The sequence below is a fragment of the Crocodylus porosus genome, unplaced genomic scaffold (genome assembly GCF_001723895.1).
Source record: "Crocodylus porosus isolate Cpor-Errol unplaced genomic scaffold, CroPor_comp1, whole genome shotgun sequence".
NCBI classification, from domain to species: Eukaryota; Metazoa; Chordata; order Crocodylia; family Crocodylidae; genus Crocodylus; species Crocodylus porosus.
The window spans coordinates 5,177,019-5,198,596 of record NW_017728917.1 but is presented as its reverse complement, the minus strand read 5'-3'; the positions used below and the strand labels follow the sequence as shown (position 1 = coordinate 5,198,596).

The 21,578-nt window shown below is 42.4% G+C and overlaps 1 protein-coding gene across 4 annotated transcripts in view; it reads left to right on the top strand.

Moving 5' to 3' along the window:
• The window catches only part of CNTN4 (contactin 4), a 565,520-nt gene that overhangs the window by 342,398 nt on the left and 201,544 nt on the right, over positions 1–21,578 (top strand). For all 4 annotated transcript variants that reach the window (XM_019536614.1, XM_019536612.1, XM_019536613.1 and 1 more), the window contains exons 4-5: positions 10,616–10,742; positions 12,268–12,443. In XM_019536614.1, the coding sequence (XP_019392159.1) occupies positions 10,616–10,742; positions 12,268–12,443 (303 nt within the window). The remainder of the gene's footprint in view (positions 1–10,615; positions 10,743–12,267; positions 12,444–21,578) is intronic.

The window sequence follows — 21,578 nt, the reverse complement described above, 5'->3', positions numbered from 1 at the left end:
CTCCCTGCGGTAGCAAGCAGGGAATGCCCAAATCTCTGAAGCTCTCTGAATCTTTTCCAAATCAATTCGGAGAGCTTCTAATCAATTTGGACCTTTTTATCAACCCCTGATTTGATTCCAATTTGGAGATTTGGCCACCAGATTGGGCCGAATCTCCTCTGAATTGAATCAATACCCAAACCTTCATACAGCCCTAGTCCTGAGTAATATCTGACATGACTTGTGGCTGAGATATGGCTTGTTGACAAGTATCACCTGTTAGGGCTCATCTTAATTTGATCAATAGGATATAGAGAGATAAATATCTCATTGGCATCCCCAACCCCCTTGCTTTGAGACCTGTGGGTTAGGACAGTGTTGTCTATAGTGGGATTTAACTGGGTCTTTGATCCTGTGGGTTACATTTTTGATATTGAATATGCCAGTCTTTCAAACAAGCGGGTTGGCTGCAGGGCAGTTATTCACAGGCACTAGCCACACCTTGGTTATCCAGGGAAGGATACCATGAGTCCTGTGCTTGGGTCAGCTCCCCACCAGATTTTGCTGCAGATTTTTTAAAATATGTATTTTAATTTGTTTTGTTTTCAGGTGGTGTGCCCAGCATCTGAAATTGCCTTGGGTACAGTTTGCACATTAAAAGCTTGCCACATGATTATTTTTTATTGCTCGTGTTATTAACATTTTTTATGAAAATCTCCTCTGTGTCTGTTCAATATTATCTTTAATGGGGTTTGTACATACAATATAATGATGCTAATGGGCATAGGCGCTAACTTTATTTTTGATCGGTGGGTGCTTTTTTGTGTGTGTGTTCCCGTGCCAAGCCCCAGGCATGCCCACAAAAGGCAGCACATTACTTTAGCCTGGCTCGCCCGATGTGGCTTGTGGGTGCTGAGCACATGCTAATTTTTTTCAGTGGGTGCTTGAGCCCCAGAGCACCCATGGAGTTGGTGCCTATTTTAATGGTACCAACTGGCAAAAATATAACCCAAGAAACTGAGGATTAATTTAGTCCTTTCCTACTCCAGAAGACTTATTGCAGCTGACTAATCTTGAAGAGCATTATGTTGTTTTAATCAGTGATGCCCTTGAGCTGTCCTATCTATTTCACATTTTCGTTTTCTGAAGAGTTGGTCTTCCCAAGGTGCAATTTTGTCTTTGAGAAATACTGACTTATAGCTCTGTAGGAAAATACACTGGCATTCGTAGTTAAACCTAATTCCCTCAGCAGAAAACAAGGGAAGGATTTTTATCATTTACACTGGATATATTCCAGGAGTTCTCTCTTCAGTTTAGTTATTATCTTTCCCCACTGTGCGAAATATTCAATTAAACCTTCTCTCAAATTGGCCATAACTTTCAATGAAAATTAAAGAAGTTCAATTTAGCTAACAATATCAATCACTGAATCTAATGATCAGAGAGAATAAGGATCACTTTCACCTGTTCATTTGAATTAAAATGTTTAACCTCACTTCAGTTTAGATTCCCTTCAAGTTTTATTCTAATAAGTGTAAAGAAAGGCAACAACCATTTAGCATCATACAGAATACTTTCTTGTTGGTGTTTAAATTTTGAGAGCTGGGATCATGCCAAAAATACAGTGTGTATCCAAAAATTATTATACTTAATTTTGTAGGTTTTCTAATATTTGTTTTCAAAAAGTCTATTAGATATTATTTTTCCTGAATTCTTTACTATAACTTGAAAGTCAGGTAAACTTGAAATGAAAGAGAAAAGAAATATAAATGTCTCTCTTTCTTTCTCTCTTTGTGTTTTTCTCTTTCTCACACATGCTCACACACATACACTCTCTTATTATTGTATACATTACATATGTAATTCTGTACAATATGAAAGAGTATGCTTTCCTGCATACCATACATGAATTCGTATATGATCAAGCATGAAGTCACAATGTAAAATATAAACTATGCATGTAACATTTAATTTAAATACCTAATATAAACTACAAACTGTACCTGCAGAATGTGTGTACATACCCATTTCCATTGCTACACCCAGTGGGTACTCTTATGAAATGGGTACTTGAAATAATAAGTGTAAAATCTAGCACTAGTAAATGGGCATACTTGCAAATGTAGTGGATACAAATAAGGAGGAGATAATAAATTTCATCCAAAGTAAGCATAGAAAGAGATCCAAAATATACAGACAGGTTTGTGCCTACCACATTTTGTGCCACTGAGTCATTGATGGAAACCATATAGAGGGAGCATTGTGCAACACTGACCTAAATGCTTAGTAGAGGGGGGGGTTAGTCATGGCCATATAATCCTAATCTTAATGTAGTTGTTTTCTCTTACAGACTTGTGAATAGGCTATAAGGCATGACTTAATCCAGAACCCATGATAATATTAAACCAGTGTCCGTTCTTTCAGCTTGTTACCAGCACCTTAGCTGGTTTCTATTGGGGGTATGGCCTAGTTGTCCAAGTGAAAGATCAAATTTATATTCCCTTAAATGTGATTTTTTTCCATCAGCAAGACTGACTTCTGCATTTGGAAAGCTGCCCTCAGGTATTTCTGTTGCTGGTAGCAGCCCCGCACCATATCTCTTTATGCAGAATCCGAATCTATGCTGGAGATCATATCACAGTCTTTCTGCACTTATCATACCAGTATGTTTTTAAAAATTATGTGGTATTAGTTTGGGTTCCTTCCTTAGCAAATGACAATGAAACTATAGTAAAGCACTTGAGGGTGGGTTAAAGATAGACTGGGTAAGATTCTCTGAGTGCTGCAAGAAAAGGAAACAATGAGTGGTAAGATGGGTCACTCATAAATAGAAGACCTGAAGTATATTGGGGATGACGATAGCTTAAGTACAACACACACAGAAGAGATTACAATACTGAAAAACATTAAAAGCTTTTTCTATGTAAGATTAAGTTACATCTCCAAGATTGTGTGAATAATGTTAGGCTAGAAGATCACTAGAGTGTTACATTAAGTTGCAGTAAATCCATAAAAGAATGAAATGAAATGTTCATAGTGCAAGAAAATACAGTCTTAAAATGTGTGGTTTAAAAGTCTACTTTTTTTCAGTGCAGCTGGAGTGGCGTTCTGACACCAGATAATCTGATGGGAGGTTCAAACTATTATAACAGTGTGTTAAGACTGAAGAGGCTTATCTGTGAAACATTTACGTGAGCTGTGCTTTCTTCCTGACAAAATATCTAGACTGCAGCACGGTGGCTAAGTGCAGACATTTGGGGGTTAGGGGAGGTTAGATCAGGTTCAACATGGCCACCTGATCTAAAGTAAGTTGGGATGGGAGGACAAGTGAAGGGGGGGAATGGAGGGTCAAGTAGGCTTGGAGATCAGTCAGGACTCCGTGGGGAGATGGGGGCCAGGTAGTGTCTGTAGGAGAAGGGGAGTGGGCAGCATCCACAGGGAAATGAGGGGAGGGGCAAGTGGGATCTGCAAGAAGTTGCTGGGGTCTGGGAGGGTCTGGCGGGATAAGGGGGATTTGTGGGGTCCATGTGGGGGGGGTTGGAGGAGACATGGAGCTACTTTTAGCCCCTGATTCCCCCCCACACACACCCCTACACACCCTTCGCTCCCACACTTCCCCCCACTGATACTTACTTGCTCAGCTCTGGCAGCAGCAGTGGCAGACGTTGACAAAACCGGTGGCACACGGAGCAGTGTTCAGGATAGGGGGCTGGGGGCGGGGCTGAGGGACCAGGGAGCTAAAACTAACTTAAAGCCAGGTTGAGGAGGAAGGGGGCGGTGAAAAGCAAAGCCTCAGGGCTGGGACCGGTGGCTGCGCTTTCCCACCCTGGGGCTGCCCAGGTAACTGTACAGAAATTCTGTGCCCCGATCTAGCCAACCTAGAGCAAATAAGTCTGATACTACATTGATTCAGGTCTATCTTAGACCTGGTTCCTCAGTTTTTAGTCTGGTCCGTGTGCTTGGAACTTCTGTACTCTTATGGGTTTCAGACTGATTTCTGACCAGTGATCACTAAGGACGTTTATACACGTGCTCTGGGAGCATGATCTGAGAGCCACTCTAATTAAAGCACCTGGCATGTCTCATGTATCAGTGTCTCTGCACTGAAAAATGGTGGTGGGGCTGCTTTAACTAAAGCTCATTCAGTGAGCTCTGAGGTCTGCTGGAGCCTGGTAATTATGCTGCAGCAGACTCCATTAATTGAGTCTGCTCCGATGCACTGTAATTACATGGCGTAAGAGCAGCCTCGCTCATCATGTACTGGCGTCCTAAGAGCGGGTCTGAGTGTAAGGTCTGCACCCAAGGCAAACTAAGTTAGATCAGGTGGCCATTTTGAACCCAATCTAACCTCCCCTCCCCACACCCCCATGAGTGTTTGCACTTAGCCTGTGTGCCTATAAAACTCCACTCAGTAGGGGGCTCAAATTTACTGTTTTTGAAACTGGGACCAGAGGTGGTGTGACAAGAGTTTAATGTCTTTTTTTCCAAAGCTTGGATTTAGAATTGTTCCTTTTTTTCCATTGCAAAGGCCCTTTTCCCATGCCTTTTGGTAATTAATTCAAATAAGCATGGATGCTTGAAGCTGATTTGTCCAGCTGTTCAACTGGAGCTTATTTCTAGAACATCTCAACTTCCACAAGCTCCCACCTTCCACATGTAGCTCTGACAAACTACTTTGGGGGAAAAATAAAGCTAGGAAGTTCAAGACAAGCCTCCATTCTTTAGTTAAAAACATCTTCTTTGGTTACACTTATGCCTACGCATTCACACACGTGCTCACTTACACACATGCACACACCTGTCTTTAATTACCAAAGATGTTTCCATATTTTAATTGTTTTGGAGTGGGTTTTTTGCCTAATGGTGTGTTTTTGACAGTTTATGAATAGACAGCCTCTATACATCCACAGAACAAAATAAAAATGCGCTGTAGCCTTAGGTATGGCTTTCCAAAATACCCGACTTTGTCATGAAGGGTCAAAAGGCAAATTTTGTATACTTGCTGAGTGCCAGGCCCTGATTCTTTACTACATCTGAGATGTTCGGACAGGGAGAGTTCGGTGGTTGCAAGGGGCTTTTGCTGCTCCCTGATCTGCAGCTATAGTTTTTCCTACAGTTTTCTCTGTAACACAAATGGAAGTATAACACTAAAAGAACCACACTCCTTTCAAAGGAGCCAAAACCTTGATCTCCACTTCTGTCTTTTTTGGCTGGGAGGGAAAAAAATCTGCTTTTAGATGGTGAATTGTTGTTGGAAGCTGACTTTACAAGAGTGTGGTGTTCATTTTGGGTTAGTCTGTCTTAGGCTTGAGCAGTAGATAAAATTCACAAAGAATCTGTTATTATGAGACTACATGAAGGGAAAGGGGAGCATCTCCATTCTGCTTTCACAAAAAAAATAAAAGACGTGGCAAGACTAACAGATCATGCTGTGGTTGCTGGAAAGCAGAGCATCAAAGTGAGCATAAATGAATCACATGATAGTAGATTTTTGTATAGCCAGACAGGCAACAGCTCCATTTTAGTCCATGTTATGGGAGTAAGATTCTAAGAGAAGGTATTAATCATTTAAAATCATTATGTAAAGATATGTTCCTTCTTAAAACATATACAGTACCTAGCACAATAGGGGTCTGTTCCCTTAATGTGGTCTCTGGGCATTACTGCAATATGAACAAATAGTAATCAATGATTTTACAAGAAGCTTGTGTTAAATGCCTACTTAAATAATTAGCATCTTCTAACAAAAGTGACTTCCCACCACATGAACTGTTGTGATAAAGTAACATGAGGTTTACTCATGGTCTGTTAATATGACGCATGCACATACACGCGTGCACACACTTATATAATGCATATATCAAATGGATATTTTATACCCAGCATTATCATAATTCAGAAAGTAACGCGGTGCTTATGGTGCAGATGCTTGCAGATTTCCACCTGCATGGACCTCAGCAGCAATTTTATTCTGTGTATTTATTGCTGAGCATTCAGAGTTATTTGGGGCAGATCCTCATCTGTTATAAATCAATGTAGCTGAACTGCTGTCACACACCATCTTAGAATCCAGTCCACAATGGTTTCAATAATGCATTAGACTGTGGCAACAACACTCTCCGGGCTGTGGACTAAATGCTTTGGACTTTCTTATCTTGGCTATGCACAGGCACCAATTAGCAAAAACAGAAAGAGAGAGAAGAGCCACTCAGAAATAATTTTAACTCTGCATTGTTATATTTTTTCCACTTCCTTTTGTTCTACGTTTATGCTGACAGCTGCTCCTGGAATTTCTCATTTTCCTTAACTAATGCAATTTTCTTTTCTTGAAAGCTAAGTAGTAGCTTTAGCTGGGTCTCTTTTCTTTGTTGACTAATAGAAAAGGTGGGAGTTTTTAGATGTGCAAAAGCCAAATGTTAAAAGGTGTCAATTGTATACATTTTAATATATGGAAAACAACTTGATCTGATGATCTCTCATCAGCTTCCACTTGATGTGATTTTGTTCTGGACACCTGTATATTTGCTACTAGTTAATTAACTGCATCAGTTCTTTCACCTAATTGAGGCCTGTTTTGACTTTGAATTCTGTACCTTCTGTGTGCAACTAATCTGCTACCTACGCAGTACATTGCTTACAAAGGCTGTAAATTTACTTCTTAAAAATCAAATGTGCCTAAATATTTGACAGAGCTGAATGGTCAAACTTCTAAAACCTCAGCTCATCAAAGCCAGTACACAGCAGCACCTGTAGTCAGGTCAGGGTAAGCAGAATATTACACTTGTTCAGGGCTAGAGTTACAGAAAAGGATGGCAGGAGAATCTGTAGAGCAATTCCAACACTATTCCTGTCTAGCAAGACTTGGTAACATTCATACAGAACGAGAAACTTTGACGCTATGGGAACCCTGCATTCACCTATATCCTATCTCATGCAGCAGAATCCTTCTGGTCCCTCTGCCATGGATTTAGTTGCAAGGTGGAAGCACTGGCCTTCCTTATGAATTCACTTTCAAAAGGCTTAACACTTTCATATTGACAGCAGCCATCATGGGCATATAGGCTCTGCAAAAAACATGACAGTAAGAAATCAGATGAGCTATTTACCTTCGCCTTTATATTTGTTTGCATGTTTGAGCTCCAAGCTTCAATGCAAGGCCTACTTTTTAACATGAGATGTATTTTCTCGAGAGGTAGAGCAATAACATGATCTTTCGCCTGATGTGATGGAATGCAAACTGACAGACAGACACCTGAAATAATGTGAAAAGACAACGCAGTGTGATTCGCGTACCTCGATGCGGTGTGAAGCAGATAGGCGCGGCAGTACAGGAGGTGGCTGTCTGAGTCAGCCAGACGCTCTGGCTGGTAAAATTGCTTTGGGATCACTTAGGATGCCGATTTCAATGCAATTGATCAGATGTTTCTAGCTTCCTGTCACTGGAGAATCTGAGCACCAGGGCAACCGATCTATTGAAACGTTAATATCCATTTCTATTTCTGACGATTTGGAAAATTTAGTTGAAGTTTAATTTTTGTCTCAGTGTGTATAGCTTGTACCTATAATCTTCCTGGGCTGGCTTGTAACACCATTAGTGGTCCTGAAAGAGCCAATGTAACTCTTCATGACTAAAATGCAAATGGGTATGGCAGCAAATGAGGATATCACAATCGAGTCCCGTTTTTATTATTATTATTACTATCCTTATCTTTTTCTGCCAGAACTCCAAGTTGCACACAGGTATAATTTAAAGCTACAGATTATGTGAAATGTGGTTGAAGAATATGAGTCCCAGTCGGCTATAATTAACATACAATTAAAAATAAAGATAAAAATAACAGATAGGGTTATAGGCTTAAAGCATCACCTTTTTGTATTTTTGCCTCTGGGAGGAAGTATCAGTAGCTCCATTATAATCTTCCTACAGAGTTTCTCTCCTTGAAAGAAAGAACCATGGTTCTGTCCCCCCATCCCTTCCTAGTACTCTGCATGAGTCATTGGCAAACCACAGGGCTTTTACACACATCCCGATGCCTGACTATGACCACCCCTGAGATGCATCTTCTGATGCTGATAGCTTCAAAAAATACCATTCCCACATTCATTTCTAGCCTTGCCATTACCCATAACTGAGATTCCCTTTTTATTTTATCCTCTTTTGTTCTAACTTAAAAGATGATGATTTCTCCCAAGAGGCCTCTGGAGAGACAATATTGAGCCAGAATGAGGTGGAGGAGGAAAGCTAGGATGTTGAGTTTTGTAACTTGATCCAGAACCTTACTGAAGCAACGGTTCTGCAGAAGATACCGCACAGGCCTCTTGATCTTATTAAAGAGTAATGATGGTTCATGCAGATCCCCACTGGCCTTCCTGAGATTCTTCAAGAACAAAGATCTGCCCTGAAAATTAGAGTTGAATGCCAGGACCTACTCAGCACCTCAGCCGGAGGCTGATATGGCTTTGCAACATCTCCCAAACAACCAGTTTATGCTTTGTTAGTCATTAAAGCTAGGGACAGATTTCGTAGTTACAATGAAAAGTGTTACGGAAAACTGGTGATATCACAAGAAGGGCAAGGTAGATGTCGCTAAGTTTCCGGAAGTGTAAGCCTGAGTCTTGCTCTGGACTCCTGCTGGAAGTTGGCCCCATCAACCCAGCTGTAAATGGGAACTAGGTCATTCAGGCTGTGGAGTTCAAGCGGGTGGTGAACATGATGCCAGCTCTATCGCTTCTTTCTGGATTAGTGAAAGAACCTGGCATGCCTTCACCATCCCTTTAGACCACACGAGATATTTATATATGCACCACGATAATTTAAGAAACTCACACATCATCTTGGTCAGTGGCATAATATGGAGAGGACTCACATTTTTTAAGAAGACCAGTTAAGTATTCTAATATTGATAGGTAAGAGTTTGTCCTGATTAGTAGCTTTAAGTGATTGGCCTGATTATTTATCTTGAAAACGTCTATGAGGAACACAAATATTTGGCCCTATGGAGATTCTTGACAGTAGTGTCTAATGTAACTCTAGCAAACATTACAAATAACTGCGAATAACAATGAACCCAATACTGTGCTGGCAGATTTTGATTCACTCAGTTATGAAACGAGGACACTCAAACGGTTCAGATAACCATGTAACTTCTGTGCTTTTCCAAAAACTTCCCAAGCTTCGGTGTGAAAATTGACCTGATGAGAAGAGTTTTGTGCGTTATTTTTGTGCTTTCTAGTTGCACTTAGGTAAGAAATACCACCCGCTTTTGTCTCCTTCACACCATTTAAATTCTGCTGCTGCTTCTACTGCTAACTTTAGTTTTATAAGCGTAAGAGCCTGAACATAGAACTGTTGAAATGTTATCTTGAACTTTTTAGACTCTTCCATAAGTTATCATTAATGTTTGCCTGAAGTTTTGAGTTGTTTTTTTTTTTTTCTATTTATATGAGCCAGCTTCATCTCCACCTGTAAGCAACACTCACCATTAGCTCCATGCATAATTAAGGTAGAAAAGAAAAATGGGGAAGGGCAAATGGTTGTGGGAGGGGTCGTGAAAAGATAAAGTAAAAACAAAAGCAGAAAAGATAAAACAAGGTACAATACCAGCTAGATTTTCATTGACACTGCCCAACTCTCCATTACTTGAGAATGTTAAAGGGTGCAAATGCAGTACTTTTATGCCAGAAAGTTTTGTCAGAATAATATCACCATTCCAGATGCATTTAGCACATTTTCAATTCATATCCCTGAACAAAAAAAAATCTCTGACGTTGCTCTGTGCCCATCTCTTACGAGCTCCACTTAATGTTTTCAGTAGCTAAAAATATAGGGTTTTGTCTTGCTGTAAAATCAATGTGAATGCAGGGGTCAACCAGCGTAGGTTCACTTCAGGGCCGTTTAAATCAGATGTGGATTGTATGGGCTATACTATGCACCAGTACACAATGCTGCTATTGTTGCTATAATATAAAATTCTTAAATTGTAATAGTAATTTTATCGTAGGTGATTCCATAAATGCAATGCTATAATGCCATATGGAGTGGCAACTGCGTGCTCGGGGGTATATAAATAAAAAATTAATGAAAGACGCTCTTCGTATAGAAGGAAGCATACAGTACTCTGTAGAGGCAAATGCCACCTTTGACATCCTGATATACCAATAAAACCTGGTGGTACGAAAAGGATTTGGTGCATTGTGCGTGTTAACGGTGCCCAATTACCATTCTTCATTTTCTCTATTAATGCCAATGAACCTGCATCTTGCATTTGTTCTTTATTTACAGGGAACTTAGACTGTGCTTGTTTGCAGGCCAAAAAAAGAAGTACAATTCATTGTTTTTAACAGTGGTGTGGGATGAGGCCACTCGAATGCCTGCTCATAATCATTTGTAGGACCGGGCCCACGTTCAGTTTGAATTAGTTAGTTGATTTAGTGTGTGAGCTCTCTATATAAAAGATCCTCGACTGTAGGATAAATATTTGACTTATTCCCAAGGAAAAGAGTAGCTCTAGAGTAATTTCATGCTGCAGTGTGGGTGTCTGATATAACCTTACTTCAGCTTTCCTTTTTTTAAAAAACATATTTAAAATATTTTGATACTATCCAATATTTTACATATTTTTATTCTCTAATGCAGATGACAACATGCTGCACGGACCAATTTTCATTCAGGAACCAAATAATGTAATTTTTCCACTGGATTCTGAGGAAAGGAAAGTGAAGCTGAACTGTGAAGTGAAAGGAAATCCTAAGCCAACAATCAGGTTCGTTACACTTTTAAATTGTTCTTTCTGATGCCCTCTACACAACCCTGGTCCTCCCAGAGCATGTTCCCCACACAAAGCACCACTGTCAAAAATTGGGGTGTGCGGTGTGTATTAAACATGAGAGAAACGGGTATGTTCAGTGAAGTGGAACCTCATTTATACCCCGGTAAAGGAACTTTGACCCATTATCTGACATATGCAGGATTTAAATCTTTATGGCAGAAGCCTAGAGATTATTCTGGGACAAATCAAATTTATTTCTGTTTCCTTAGCAATACTATGTATTGTCAGAAGCAAAGATTTGTCATGTCTAAGTTATGCAGCAGATTTTTCAAAAGCCCAAGTTAACCAACACAGTTGTGTTGTGGGTAGGAAGACATGAACTGAGCCAGGAATTAAATCTAACCAGTTTGTCATTTTCCAGATAATTTATTGCCTACTTGCATTAGAAAGCATTGTGAAAACATTGTGCTCTAGAGATTAAAGCAGGGCACAGGGCAGCGTGCTCTTTAATTAACTGGAGATCGTGTTTTTCAAACGTGCATTGGCGCAGGAGCAGCGTGCAAACAAGGCGGGTCTGATGTCAAGCAATCCCTTTCTGTGCACAGTCATGGTAACTGTCCTGTACCCGCAGACCTGAAAATCTGTCCCCTGAACTTTTCGTGCTTCACCATCCTCATCTTGTAAATTGTGATCAGGCTGTGCATCACACTCAGCTTTATGCAGTGCTTTGGAGAAAAGATGCTATGCAAATACAAATACACCATTAGAATGGTGCTGCCAGTACTGCTTTAATCCCTACTTGGCGACTTTAAACCATCTCCCCTTTCCTTCTCAGTTTTACTCTCCAGTGTAAATGCCACCTTGAAATGGATTAAAGTTTGAAGACCTCCCCCTAGTGCAGTTGCTGTCTTTTAATACTTCCAAGTATGTAATGGAATAGACTAGGCTGATTTGCTCATGCAAATGTATTCAGAGTTTTTACCCTGTAGGTTGCAGCAGAGGGAACTGATGTGAGGATCTAGCTCCCTTATATGTTCCATCATAGACTGCTACAGATGACAGTTGTTTTAATTGGGGAGAGGCTTCCTTAGAAAAAAATCTCAATGTCCCAGTTTGTCAAAACATCTGCTGAGAGTGAGTTTTCTTAAATTTAAAAACAAACAGCCAGCTAAGAGGGAAATGGGAAGGAAGCCACGGTGGAGTTGAAGTGCTTAAAGATTCTGTTTCTGGGACTTCCCCTAGCAAAATGATTAATTCCAATGAGCAACAACATCAATAACAACAGCCACAATAATGCAAACATTAATCATATCACTGACTGAAATGCATGTCAAGGATATTGTTCTTTAAGTAAAACGTTAGAACATTTCAATATTGGGCAGGAAACATGCATTTTCAGGCTGGGTTTACAAATAAGAAATCAAGTTGTTTTCTGTATCTACTGCATGATGCTATTCCAAAACACAGAAATATTCATAAATGTGAGTAGAATTTAACTCCTGGCATTTTTGTGCGATAGGTGGAGGTTAAATGGAACCGATGTTGACATTGGTATGGATTACCGCTACAGTATAGTGGAAGGCAGCTTGTTGATCAATAACCCCAATAAAACCCAAGATACTGGAACATACCAGTGCATAGCAACAAACTCATTTGGAACAACCGTTAGCCGAGAAGCAAAACTTCAGTTTGCTTGTAAGTAGCAATTGCATCACATAGCAAATTCCTGTAGCATAATGCTGGAAAATATACAAGACTGATGCCTCCCTCTCTGGTTTGTTTTTTTTAACCACATTTGCTAATGTGTTACATGTTATTCTTTGCTGAGCTATTCACACAGCTTGGAAAATATCTTGATTAGAGGATAAATCCTTGAGTCAGAAGCAAAATTTAAAAAGCTGTGGTTTGCTACTATTTAATTGTATGGGTGTGCAGCAGGTGTAGGGCAATGTGTTTATTTGCCTCTCTAGCTATTGAGAGAGAGGGGGAAGTGAGACTATGTCTCAGTTAGAAACGTGTCATCAGGAAAAATTGTAACAACTGAAAAGTAGAAATGTTCAAATATGATTTTTTTCCCCTAGTGGGAAACAAAGATTATAAAGCTTTAAAAATGTCCAAAGAGACATGCCCTTCAGCAGGAGCAAATCCATAATGGCAGTTTTTATCACTCCTGTGATATGAGATCCAAGGGGAGGTGGAAGTCTGACATGGTTTTTAAGGTATGGTACCCTGCGTGTGTGTGTCAGAGACATACGGTACACAATATTCAAATGAATATATTAGAATTTGTACCATTTGAAAGCTTCTTTATATATGTTGTATGTGTATGAGGTACAGTGGTATACTTGATGACATTTAAGACCAGCAAAAGCTTGGATATTTTATTTAAAGGCTGCTTTATCATATTTTTTTAGAAGCTATTCAGTAGGCCTGTGCAAATAGAGAAGTATTCAGTTCAGATTCGGAGTCGGCTGATTCAGAGGACAGAGATTCGATTCGGAAATTCGGATCAGTGTCCTGAATCCATTCAGTCAAATCAGCTTTGGAAGTTTTGGTGATAATTCAGAGAGATTCGGATCAGCCGGGGAGAGGCAGGCACAGCCTGGCGGCTCCTCTGGCTGTGCCTATCTCTCCCCAGAGGCCCCTGATCACCACTGCCAGACCCAGTGAATGCCCGTCTTTTTTTCTTTTCTTTTTTTTATTTTTAAGTGCCGGGAGGCTGGACTGGGTGGGGGATGGGGCCGGGCAGGGCAGCCATGGGGGCCTCTCCCACAGCTCTTCCAGCAGTGCCAGGCTCTGCCCCGGAGGGGGGAGCCACAGGGCCTCTGCCCTGCTGCCACTTGCCCAGCTGGCACAAGGGGGAGGGGTGCGATGCAGGCACAGTTTGCTCCAAGCAGCAGGAGGGCATAGCCCCCTCTTCCAGCACTGACATGCCCACATCAACACTGGCAGCGGGGGCTCTGCCCTTCCACCACTTGCTAGCTGGCATGGGGGGCATGGGTTGTGGGCATTACGGCACTGGGAGCAGGTGCTATGCCCTGCTGCCACTTGCCCCCTTCCGTCTGGGGTGAGCTGCGCCTGACCTGGCTGGGCAAGCAGCATTAGGGCACAACCCCCTATCCCAGCACTGTCATACCTGCATTCCCTCCCCCCGCCCCCCCGAGTAACGCGCCCTCAGCCCTGGGTGGGCAGCTTGTCCCAGCCGCAATCTCTCCCTCCCCATGCCCCTTCCCTGCCCCCTCCCCCAACCCCAACAGACTTACCAGCTGGAGGCATCTGTGTCAGCTCCTGTTTAGTCTATGGCCGAATCTTTTCTAAATTGATTCGGATGCTTTGAATTGATTCAGAGCTTTCACTTGGTCTCCTGATTAGATTTGGATTTGGAGCTTCAGTCGCCAAATCAGGCCGAATCGCCTCCAAATCAAATCAGCTACTGAAGCTTCACACAGCCCTACTATTCAGCTCCTGTTACTCTCACCTTCATGAGTGGGAAGAGCTAAATAATTTTTTTGTGGGTTTGAATATGCGTTACTTGAAGTCAATGAAAATTCTGCCTTTGACTGTGGGGAGCAAGATGGGGTCCCTAAGGAAAAAGATAACAGAGTAGCTCATCATCTTTGGCCAGCTGACTGCATAAGAAAATGTGAACTTCACCTTCCTAAAGAAAGGTGCTGTGGGTATGTCTGTCATTTACACCTGAAAGCTGAAAGGCCTTGTGCCTAGATCAGAGGTCAGAAAGTGTAAAGACTGGGTTGTAAGCAGTCTGGGCTACTGGTTAGGCCACTGGGAGAAGGCAAGAATCATGGGCCAGGTTACCAGATCCAAAGGAAAATGCAGGGGCAGAGTTCAAGTCACAGGTCAAATCAAAGTTCGGGAGTCAGAAACCAGTGCTAAGGTCAGATTGAGGTGGGGGGGGGGGTGGAGTCTGAGCTGAAGTCAGGGCACACCAGGAATCAGAGCTGGAGTTGTGGCTGAAGTCTAGGTATGCCAAGAGTCAGAGCCAAAAGTCAGGGGCCAAGTTCCCAGATCCAAGGGGACTTTCCAAAATGCCAGAATCCAGGAACAGAGCTGAGCAAGGTCAGAGACAGAGGATCAGAGAGGCTTACCACAGCAGACGTTCAGAAGAATTGTTGGCTGGTCTGGAGCTTGCTGCCACAGGTCAAACTAAATGGGAAGCCTGCCCTCCTCAGCAGGAGGCCCAAACAGTGGCCAGCTGGATCATTCGCTCGGGTAAGGCTGCCACTGAGAGCCCTGGACAGATGTTACCAACTAGGCAATTATCCCAGGCTAGGCTGTTTGTTTGGGCCCCTGATGGCAAGCTCTACGAATGGCGGCCTGTCGCTTGCAACCTTCACGCCCCCATACACCACTGATCAACTCTGCACCACCCCTGACCTGTGCCAAAGGCTGTTCTCTCACTCTCATGCCTCCCTATCGCAGCCTTTGCTTACCTCTGCCACTGAATCAGTTTCCATTGTCAACAGTGATGGGGAGCAACAAATTTGGTAGCAAGGGTAAGTGGAGCCTGCAGTATCAGGACAAGAGTCCTCAATACTGAGCAGGAAAGACTGGGGAAGCTGCCTTCTGGACACCACAAAGAGGACTGGCAGCACAGCATAGAGAAATACATGGTGCAGGGCAACAAAGGTGCCTTTGATTCTGGGACCTCCCCACCACGTGCCACCATAGGCCAGGTCCTCTTTGCAGACTAGATCTGCCCAGCGGCCCATAGGGTGCCAATCCCTGCCTAGAAAGTTATAGGCTGTAACCCAAGAGAACGGCAGTAGGTCTTTCATAACATCATTACATTTCCTTTGTGTGTATGTATGCTGGGGGGGGGTTGTCAGGTTTAAATAGCAAATCTCTTAAACATAAAGTTGCATGTTAAAGCTGAACTGGAACTTTAATGTAGGGGTCTATAATGTAATGGACTAACTAATGCGAAGAATTAAGGTGCTTCAACTCCAAAGATAAAAGGGATAAGATGCCAAATGTATGTTGGGTTCACTGCATACGAAAAGTGGTTTGTAATGAGAAATTTAACTGAGCAAAAGCAAACTATTCCCAGTGTAGTTTACAATATATTATCAGTTTGCTTATGACCCGCTTGTGTTTTTCAATGACGGACAATGCGCTTTCACTGTAGATGGGTAATGAACAGTTTCCTTGAGACCAATCTAATAACTCCAGTTTTCAGTATGTCAAGGTGATTGCTTCATAAATATTGTTTTGATCCTGCTTCTCTGGGAACCTTGCATTTCAGAGCAGCTCCAATCTTACAAATCGCGGACTTGCACTATCTATCAGGCTAAGCTTTTGAAGCATAATCATTCATAGCTAAGCACCTCAAAACTGCTGGTGCTATAATCCAGTTTATGAAAGTCAGCCAGAATGGGGCTTGATCCTAGCTTCTGGCTACCTAGAGGGTAAGATCAACTCGAAGCTGTTTAAAAGTTTTTTGATATAAAACTAGGTTTGTTCAATGTGCTTGGATAAACTCTGGAGCTTATTGCATGTCTGCACTTGTGCCCTGGATTGCAGCATGTTGAGATGGGGTGGAGCAGCCCTGGCAGAGGGTCTGGGGGTCACCTTGCAAACCTAGGGCTGTTCCCCCCTGCTTATTGTGTTGCGGAGGGACTGGCCGGCGCACAAAGATGCTCCAGTGAAGGGCTAGCTGGCAGGCAGCCCCTGCATTGAAGTACCCTCATGCCCCAGGCAGCTGAAGAAGCATCTGCATGTGCAGCGCTGCAGAGTTTTTTACAAGTACTTTCCTGCTGCAGAGTAAATTACTTCACTTCAGCCTAATAGGGGTGCACGTGTAGACTGTGCAGCTAATTAGTCTACTCCACAGTCAACATCGCATGTAGATGTGCCCACTATTTAATGGGAGCAGATTGCACAGCTGTGCTCATTAAGCTGTTATGCATTGACAAACTAATAGTACCTGATCGCATATACGAGTCGCTGTTAAAAAAAATAACGAACAAACTTCAAACTATGAACTCTGTTTTCAAACACACAACCTTAAAATGTTTATTACATTTATAATTGATGTATCTATCTTAATGAATGATAAATAAGACCAAGGGTTAGAATTTGGATAGATGACTGCATATAAGATTGGCTTGAATGATTCTTAATTAAGAAGATTGTTTTTAATAAGCAAAGTTTGTTTCTTAGCAGTTGAGATGGTGATAAATGAGTGTTTGGATAAATAAATTCTTCAAATTTAGATCAATTAAAATGTAATATTTGGGCATGGGGGGAGCAAGCAGTTGTCAGGTCAGGCTACATTCTTCTGGAAAACGGTGGATCAGAGCTGTTTTTAATCAGAGGGATTGGAAGCAGGACTAGCAAATTCTGAATGGCCAATGCGGTTAAGTTTATTACACAAGCTTTCCTCTAAGAACCAATAAGAGTGGGCACCTGTGTTAATAATGCATGTTTTCAACCTTGGGATTCCAAGAAACGTGGGTGTAATTATGCTATTCAATATACTGAAATCAAGCAGAAGAGGCACTTGTTGCAGAAACTAGGAGCCCATGGTAATTCAAAACAAACGACCACTTATCCCTAGGTTTCTTGTCCTGACATTATCATTTTTGAATTGCCCCCTGTAGATTTTCTGTGGACTAATCTGAAACTCTTTCCTAGTGAGAAACCATTCTAGCAGTTTGAAGAGTCTTAGCTAAATCCATTTGCCCTCAATCCCTCTCCCTGGGCTTTTTTCTTTTTACCAGGGTCATTTACCCTGAATTTAACCCCTTTGTCTGGCACTCAGAAACTTAGAAACTTGTTATTATTGCACTTGCAATCCCTGACCTACTTGCAGCTCCAGCAATTCAGCTGCGGTCACAATTCAACTGTGGTCTCTCAAGCATTGTTACCATTACATATTATGACTTCTTTAGCTGTGGAAGGCCATTTTGTTATTGAGTCCAAGACTCACTTGTTTTACCAATCAGCACCTTTCCCTGGCTTTTCCCTTTAATCTCAGCAGCCCATAATTCTTCTGGCTGATCTCTGTTTTGTATATCTTTTTGTGTCTCTTTTTTGCATCTAAGCTATTGCCATCCTTTTGAGACCAACGCCTGCTTCTTTTTTTGCTCAAGGGTTAAATTCTGAAGGCAGGGACATCATTAAAATATGTTCATTCTTTTTTTTTCAAGGGCTAAATTATTTTTCTCTAGCTTTTTTCACTGCAGATTAAACTCTGAAGTAGCTATTCAACTTCCTGTGGAGGTCAGAGAGGGTCAGCAATTTATCCCTGAAATATGTATTTAGGTTACAAACTAATTATGATGAAAGCGCTAATATATGCCCCCAAATACTTGCTTTGTTATACATCATTAACATTTCAAATTTGTTCCTTTTTTCTTGACATGCTGGTTGTCTCTGAAATTGAACACATTTTCAAAAAGTAAGGAATCTGCTGCGCCGCGGTAATGGAATATGGATTAATGATACTTTAAACCCTGTGCTTGTAGCAATACAGATTCACAGCGAAAAAAAGGCCTTAAACTCTTAATACAAGGCCCAATAATAGCTTTTCAAAATGATGTACGAAAACATAGTTGAACTAAATTAAATTGTGTGTTTTCTCTTTGGAGGAGGAGGGCAAGCTTGATCATTTTATTTGCTCTACAGTAGCTTATGTTCAGAAATAAAAGGTATGAAATCAATAGGGAGATATGCCTGGGTAACAAGTGCAGCCCACATGCTGAAATATTACATTTATTCACCCATTCAGAGATATCATTCAAACTTCTGGCTCTCACTCTGATCCTGCGTCCATGGAAGTCAATGATAACATTTCTATTAAGTCTAGTGGCACAGGGTCAGATCCTGCCTGTATCCGAAAGCAGCCAAACCTGCAAAATGTTAAGCATGCTCATCTCAGACTGTCTTCAGTGCAGCTTGAAGGTACTTAGTATTTCACTGGATCGTGTCAAATTATCTTAATCCTACAATGGGATTTTGATCCTATTGAGTGTGATTACCTCCTACTGAAGTCATCAGAACTGAGTCATCCTTCAGAGCTGCTTTCACTGGGAACTGGAGCAAACCCATAAAGAACTGAGGCCTGTTTTAGGAGTGATCTGTTTAAGTTATAAACAGGGATGGGAAACTCTGTCCAGACTATTCGTAGTTTTTTGGGATCAGCCGGTGGGGGATGGGATACATGGGTTCCCAAAACTGGAACCTGCAGGAGGGCTGAGCAGTGTGGGATGTGCACCTGAATCTTCATTTAAACAAAGACTCCATTGAGGAACATGCTAGGTACAAGGATGTGCGGTTTGGTTGCAATATACAGGGTATTCTACCCACAGGATTCTCCCATCTAAAGCGTTGTCTGCTCCCATGCCCATCGCTCTACCCACCAAAGAGCTTCCACTCAGATAAACACTGCACATTGACTTTGGCATGGAGAAGGAATACAAAACCTTGTGCCATTACTGCAGGAGCAAAAGCAGTGCTTGGGCACAGGTAACATTGAATGCTAACAGCCTAATCTTGCACAACACGGGTGTGGTGGGTTGAGCATATTTGAGTGAAAGTTATATGTGATGAACAGAGCAGAGTGATGCTTTCTTATGCTGCTTTTTTGCCAAATGAGTCACATGCGGGCAAGAGTAGTTGGTGACAGAGAATTGTGTAACTAAGTTCCTTCGTTTGTGCTAAAGGCTGCACTGACACCCATGTCTTAGACATGCTTGTTCCTTAGCCACATGTCAGCTTTCAGCTACTTATTGAGAATAAGCAAGAGGATGCACATGGGCTTAAGATCTATTTCCCGTTGCCTTGGAGGAGGGGGAGGGGGATTTTGCAAGTGTTGAACTTTATTGCTGGTACCCTGTGGCCCCTGTGTACTAGCCCCACAGAACACAAACCCTTGTATTCTGTGTTTTGTATTTCATATTTCATAGATTTCATAGACATTTGGGCTAGAAGGGACTCCGGAGGATTATCAAGTCCAGCCCCCTGCCCCAGGTGCAGGAAGTCAGCAGGGGTCATAGGATAAACCAGGCCTCTGCAAGATCAAGGTCTCTGTGCATTTTAAGTTGAAGACTCAATTCCTTTGCATATGCAGTCCCATATTATCAAGAGCACAGGACACAAACAGACTGGGGAGGTCTGAGCCCTTACATGCTGTTTTCAGCATGAAATGAGGTACTTGACTTTGCACCCTTCTCTCAGGGGACACCATGGCTCCTGTGTACCGCAGACCAGAGCATAGGTCTGATGCTAATTAGGGAGACAGTTGCCAGAGGATGGTGGTATCTTCCTGCGCTCTCCACATTGGAGGAAAATGCTTGGTCACACCTGCAAAGTACTATAAATGCAGAAGCAAAAAAAAAAAAAGTGGGGGGATGCGTATTTCATAAGCAAGTGATATTGCTTCTGGGGAAGGATTCTTGTACAATGGCTTTATTATTATTATACCAAATGATTGACATGGGTTTAATCATTCTATGTGATGGATGCTGGTGCAGCAGAGTGACAGTTGTTCTTTCTAATATTATTGAGCTGGCATATTTTGTATGATTAAAAAAGAAAGAAAAGCCATGGCTCTGTTCTATATTTAAGCTGATCAGAGCTGGGCTCAGATGAGACAATAAATCTGCTGTGGGTTTTTGACCTACTGGGGTAGTGGGACTTTCCAGCAGCACATGCTGTTGTGCTGTTAAGTCCTGACCCCTTCTAGCGGAAACTATATTATATGGTGAGAAACCCTCCAGATAGAGCACACAACCCAGGTTTATTGTTTCAAATTTGCGCCAGGACGAGTGCCAACTATCACAGACCATAGCACACTTTGCCAATCTCTTTGGATTCAGACTTCACTAACCAAAGACTGATGATGAAACAATGGGCCAGACTTAGAGGCCTTTAGTCACACTTAGGTCATGGGAGAGAATGCACTACTTCTCAACAGGAGTACAAGGGATAGACTTGGACCCAAAGAAAAGAGGGTAGCTGAAAAGATCTTGTTCCTTTATTTTGATTATAAGCCTATAAGGCCTTTGGTTATAAGCAGTTATCCTGGTTCTCTCTGCTTAAAAATTGCAAAGTCTCTGATGAAAATTCGCAGATTCTCTGATTAAAAACCTCAAAATCTGTGTTTTTCCATGATTAAAATGAAATGCCGCTAGGTATCCATTGAACACAATGTTTTACTGATATAGTTACAGTTTTAAAGCAATTTGGAGGCCTACCAGTGCCTCGATCACTGTAGTAAAACAAATTCTAAATACCTATAAGTTTGGGCATTTGATCTTCGGTTTTTTATCGTGGAAAATCAGAGCTCCCCCTGCCCCCTTTGCTCCAGCTGCAGCTGTCTCCCCATGCCTTTGTGGCACTGAGCAGCCCTGATACGGTGGTGCCTTGCCCATGCCAGTGCCCCTCACTCTCTACCCGTAGGCCCCTGGCCCTGCTGGTGCCCCTCACTCCCCATCCACAGCCCCTTGCCCCTCCAGACTGTAAGGCCAGGGGCCCGGGTCCACAGTGCCCTGGCCCCTGCAGCAGTGCCTGAGCCCCATGGGAGGCAGCGGCTGCTGCAGCAGAGCCGAGTGCGGAGCCCAGCTCCCTGCCCCTACAGGCAGCATGACCAGAGCGAAGCCTGTGGGGGTGGTGGGTGCGGGCTTCCCACTGCAGGCTCGGGTGGAGGGGGCTGGCTCCCTGCTTCTGTGCATTCCCAGGGTGGGGCATAGAGGGCATGTGCCCCACAGATTTGCATGCAGGGTGGGTGCAGGCTCAGGGCTCCCTGCCCTACTGCCCTGCCCCTGGGGTCTCCACAGCCCACCAGGCAGAACCCGGCACAGGGCAGAG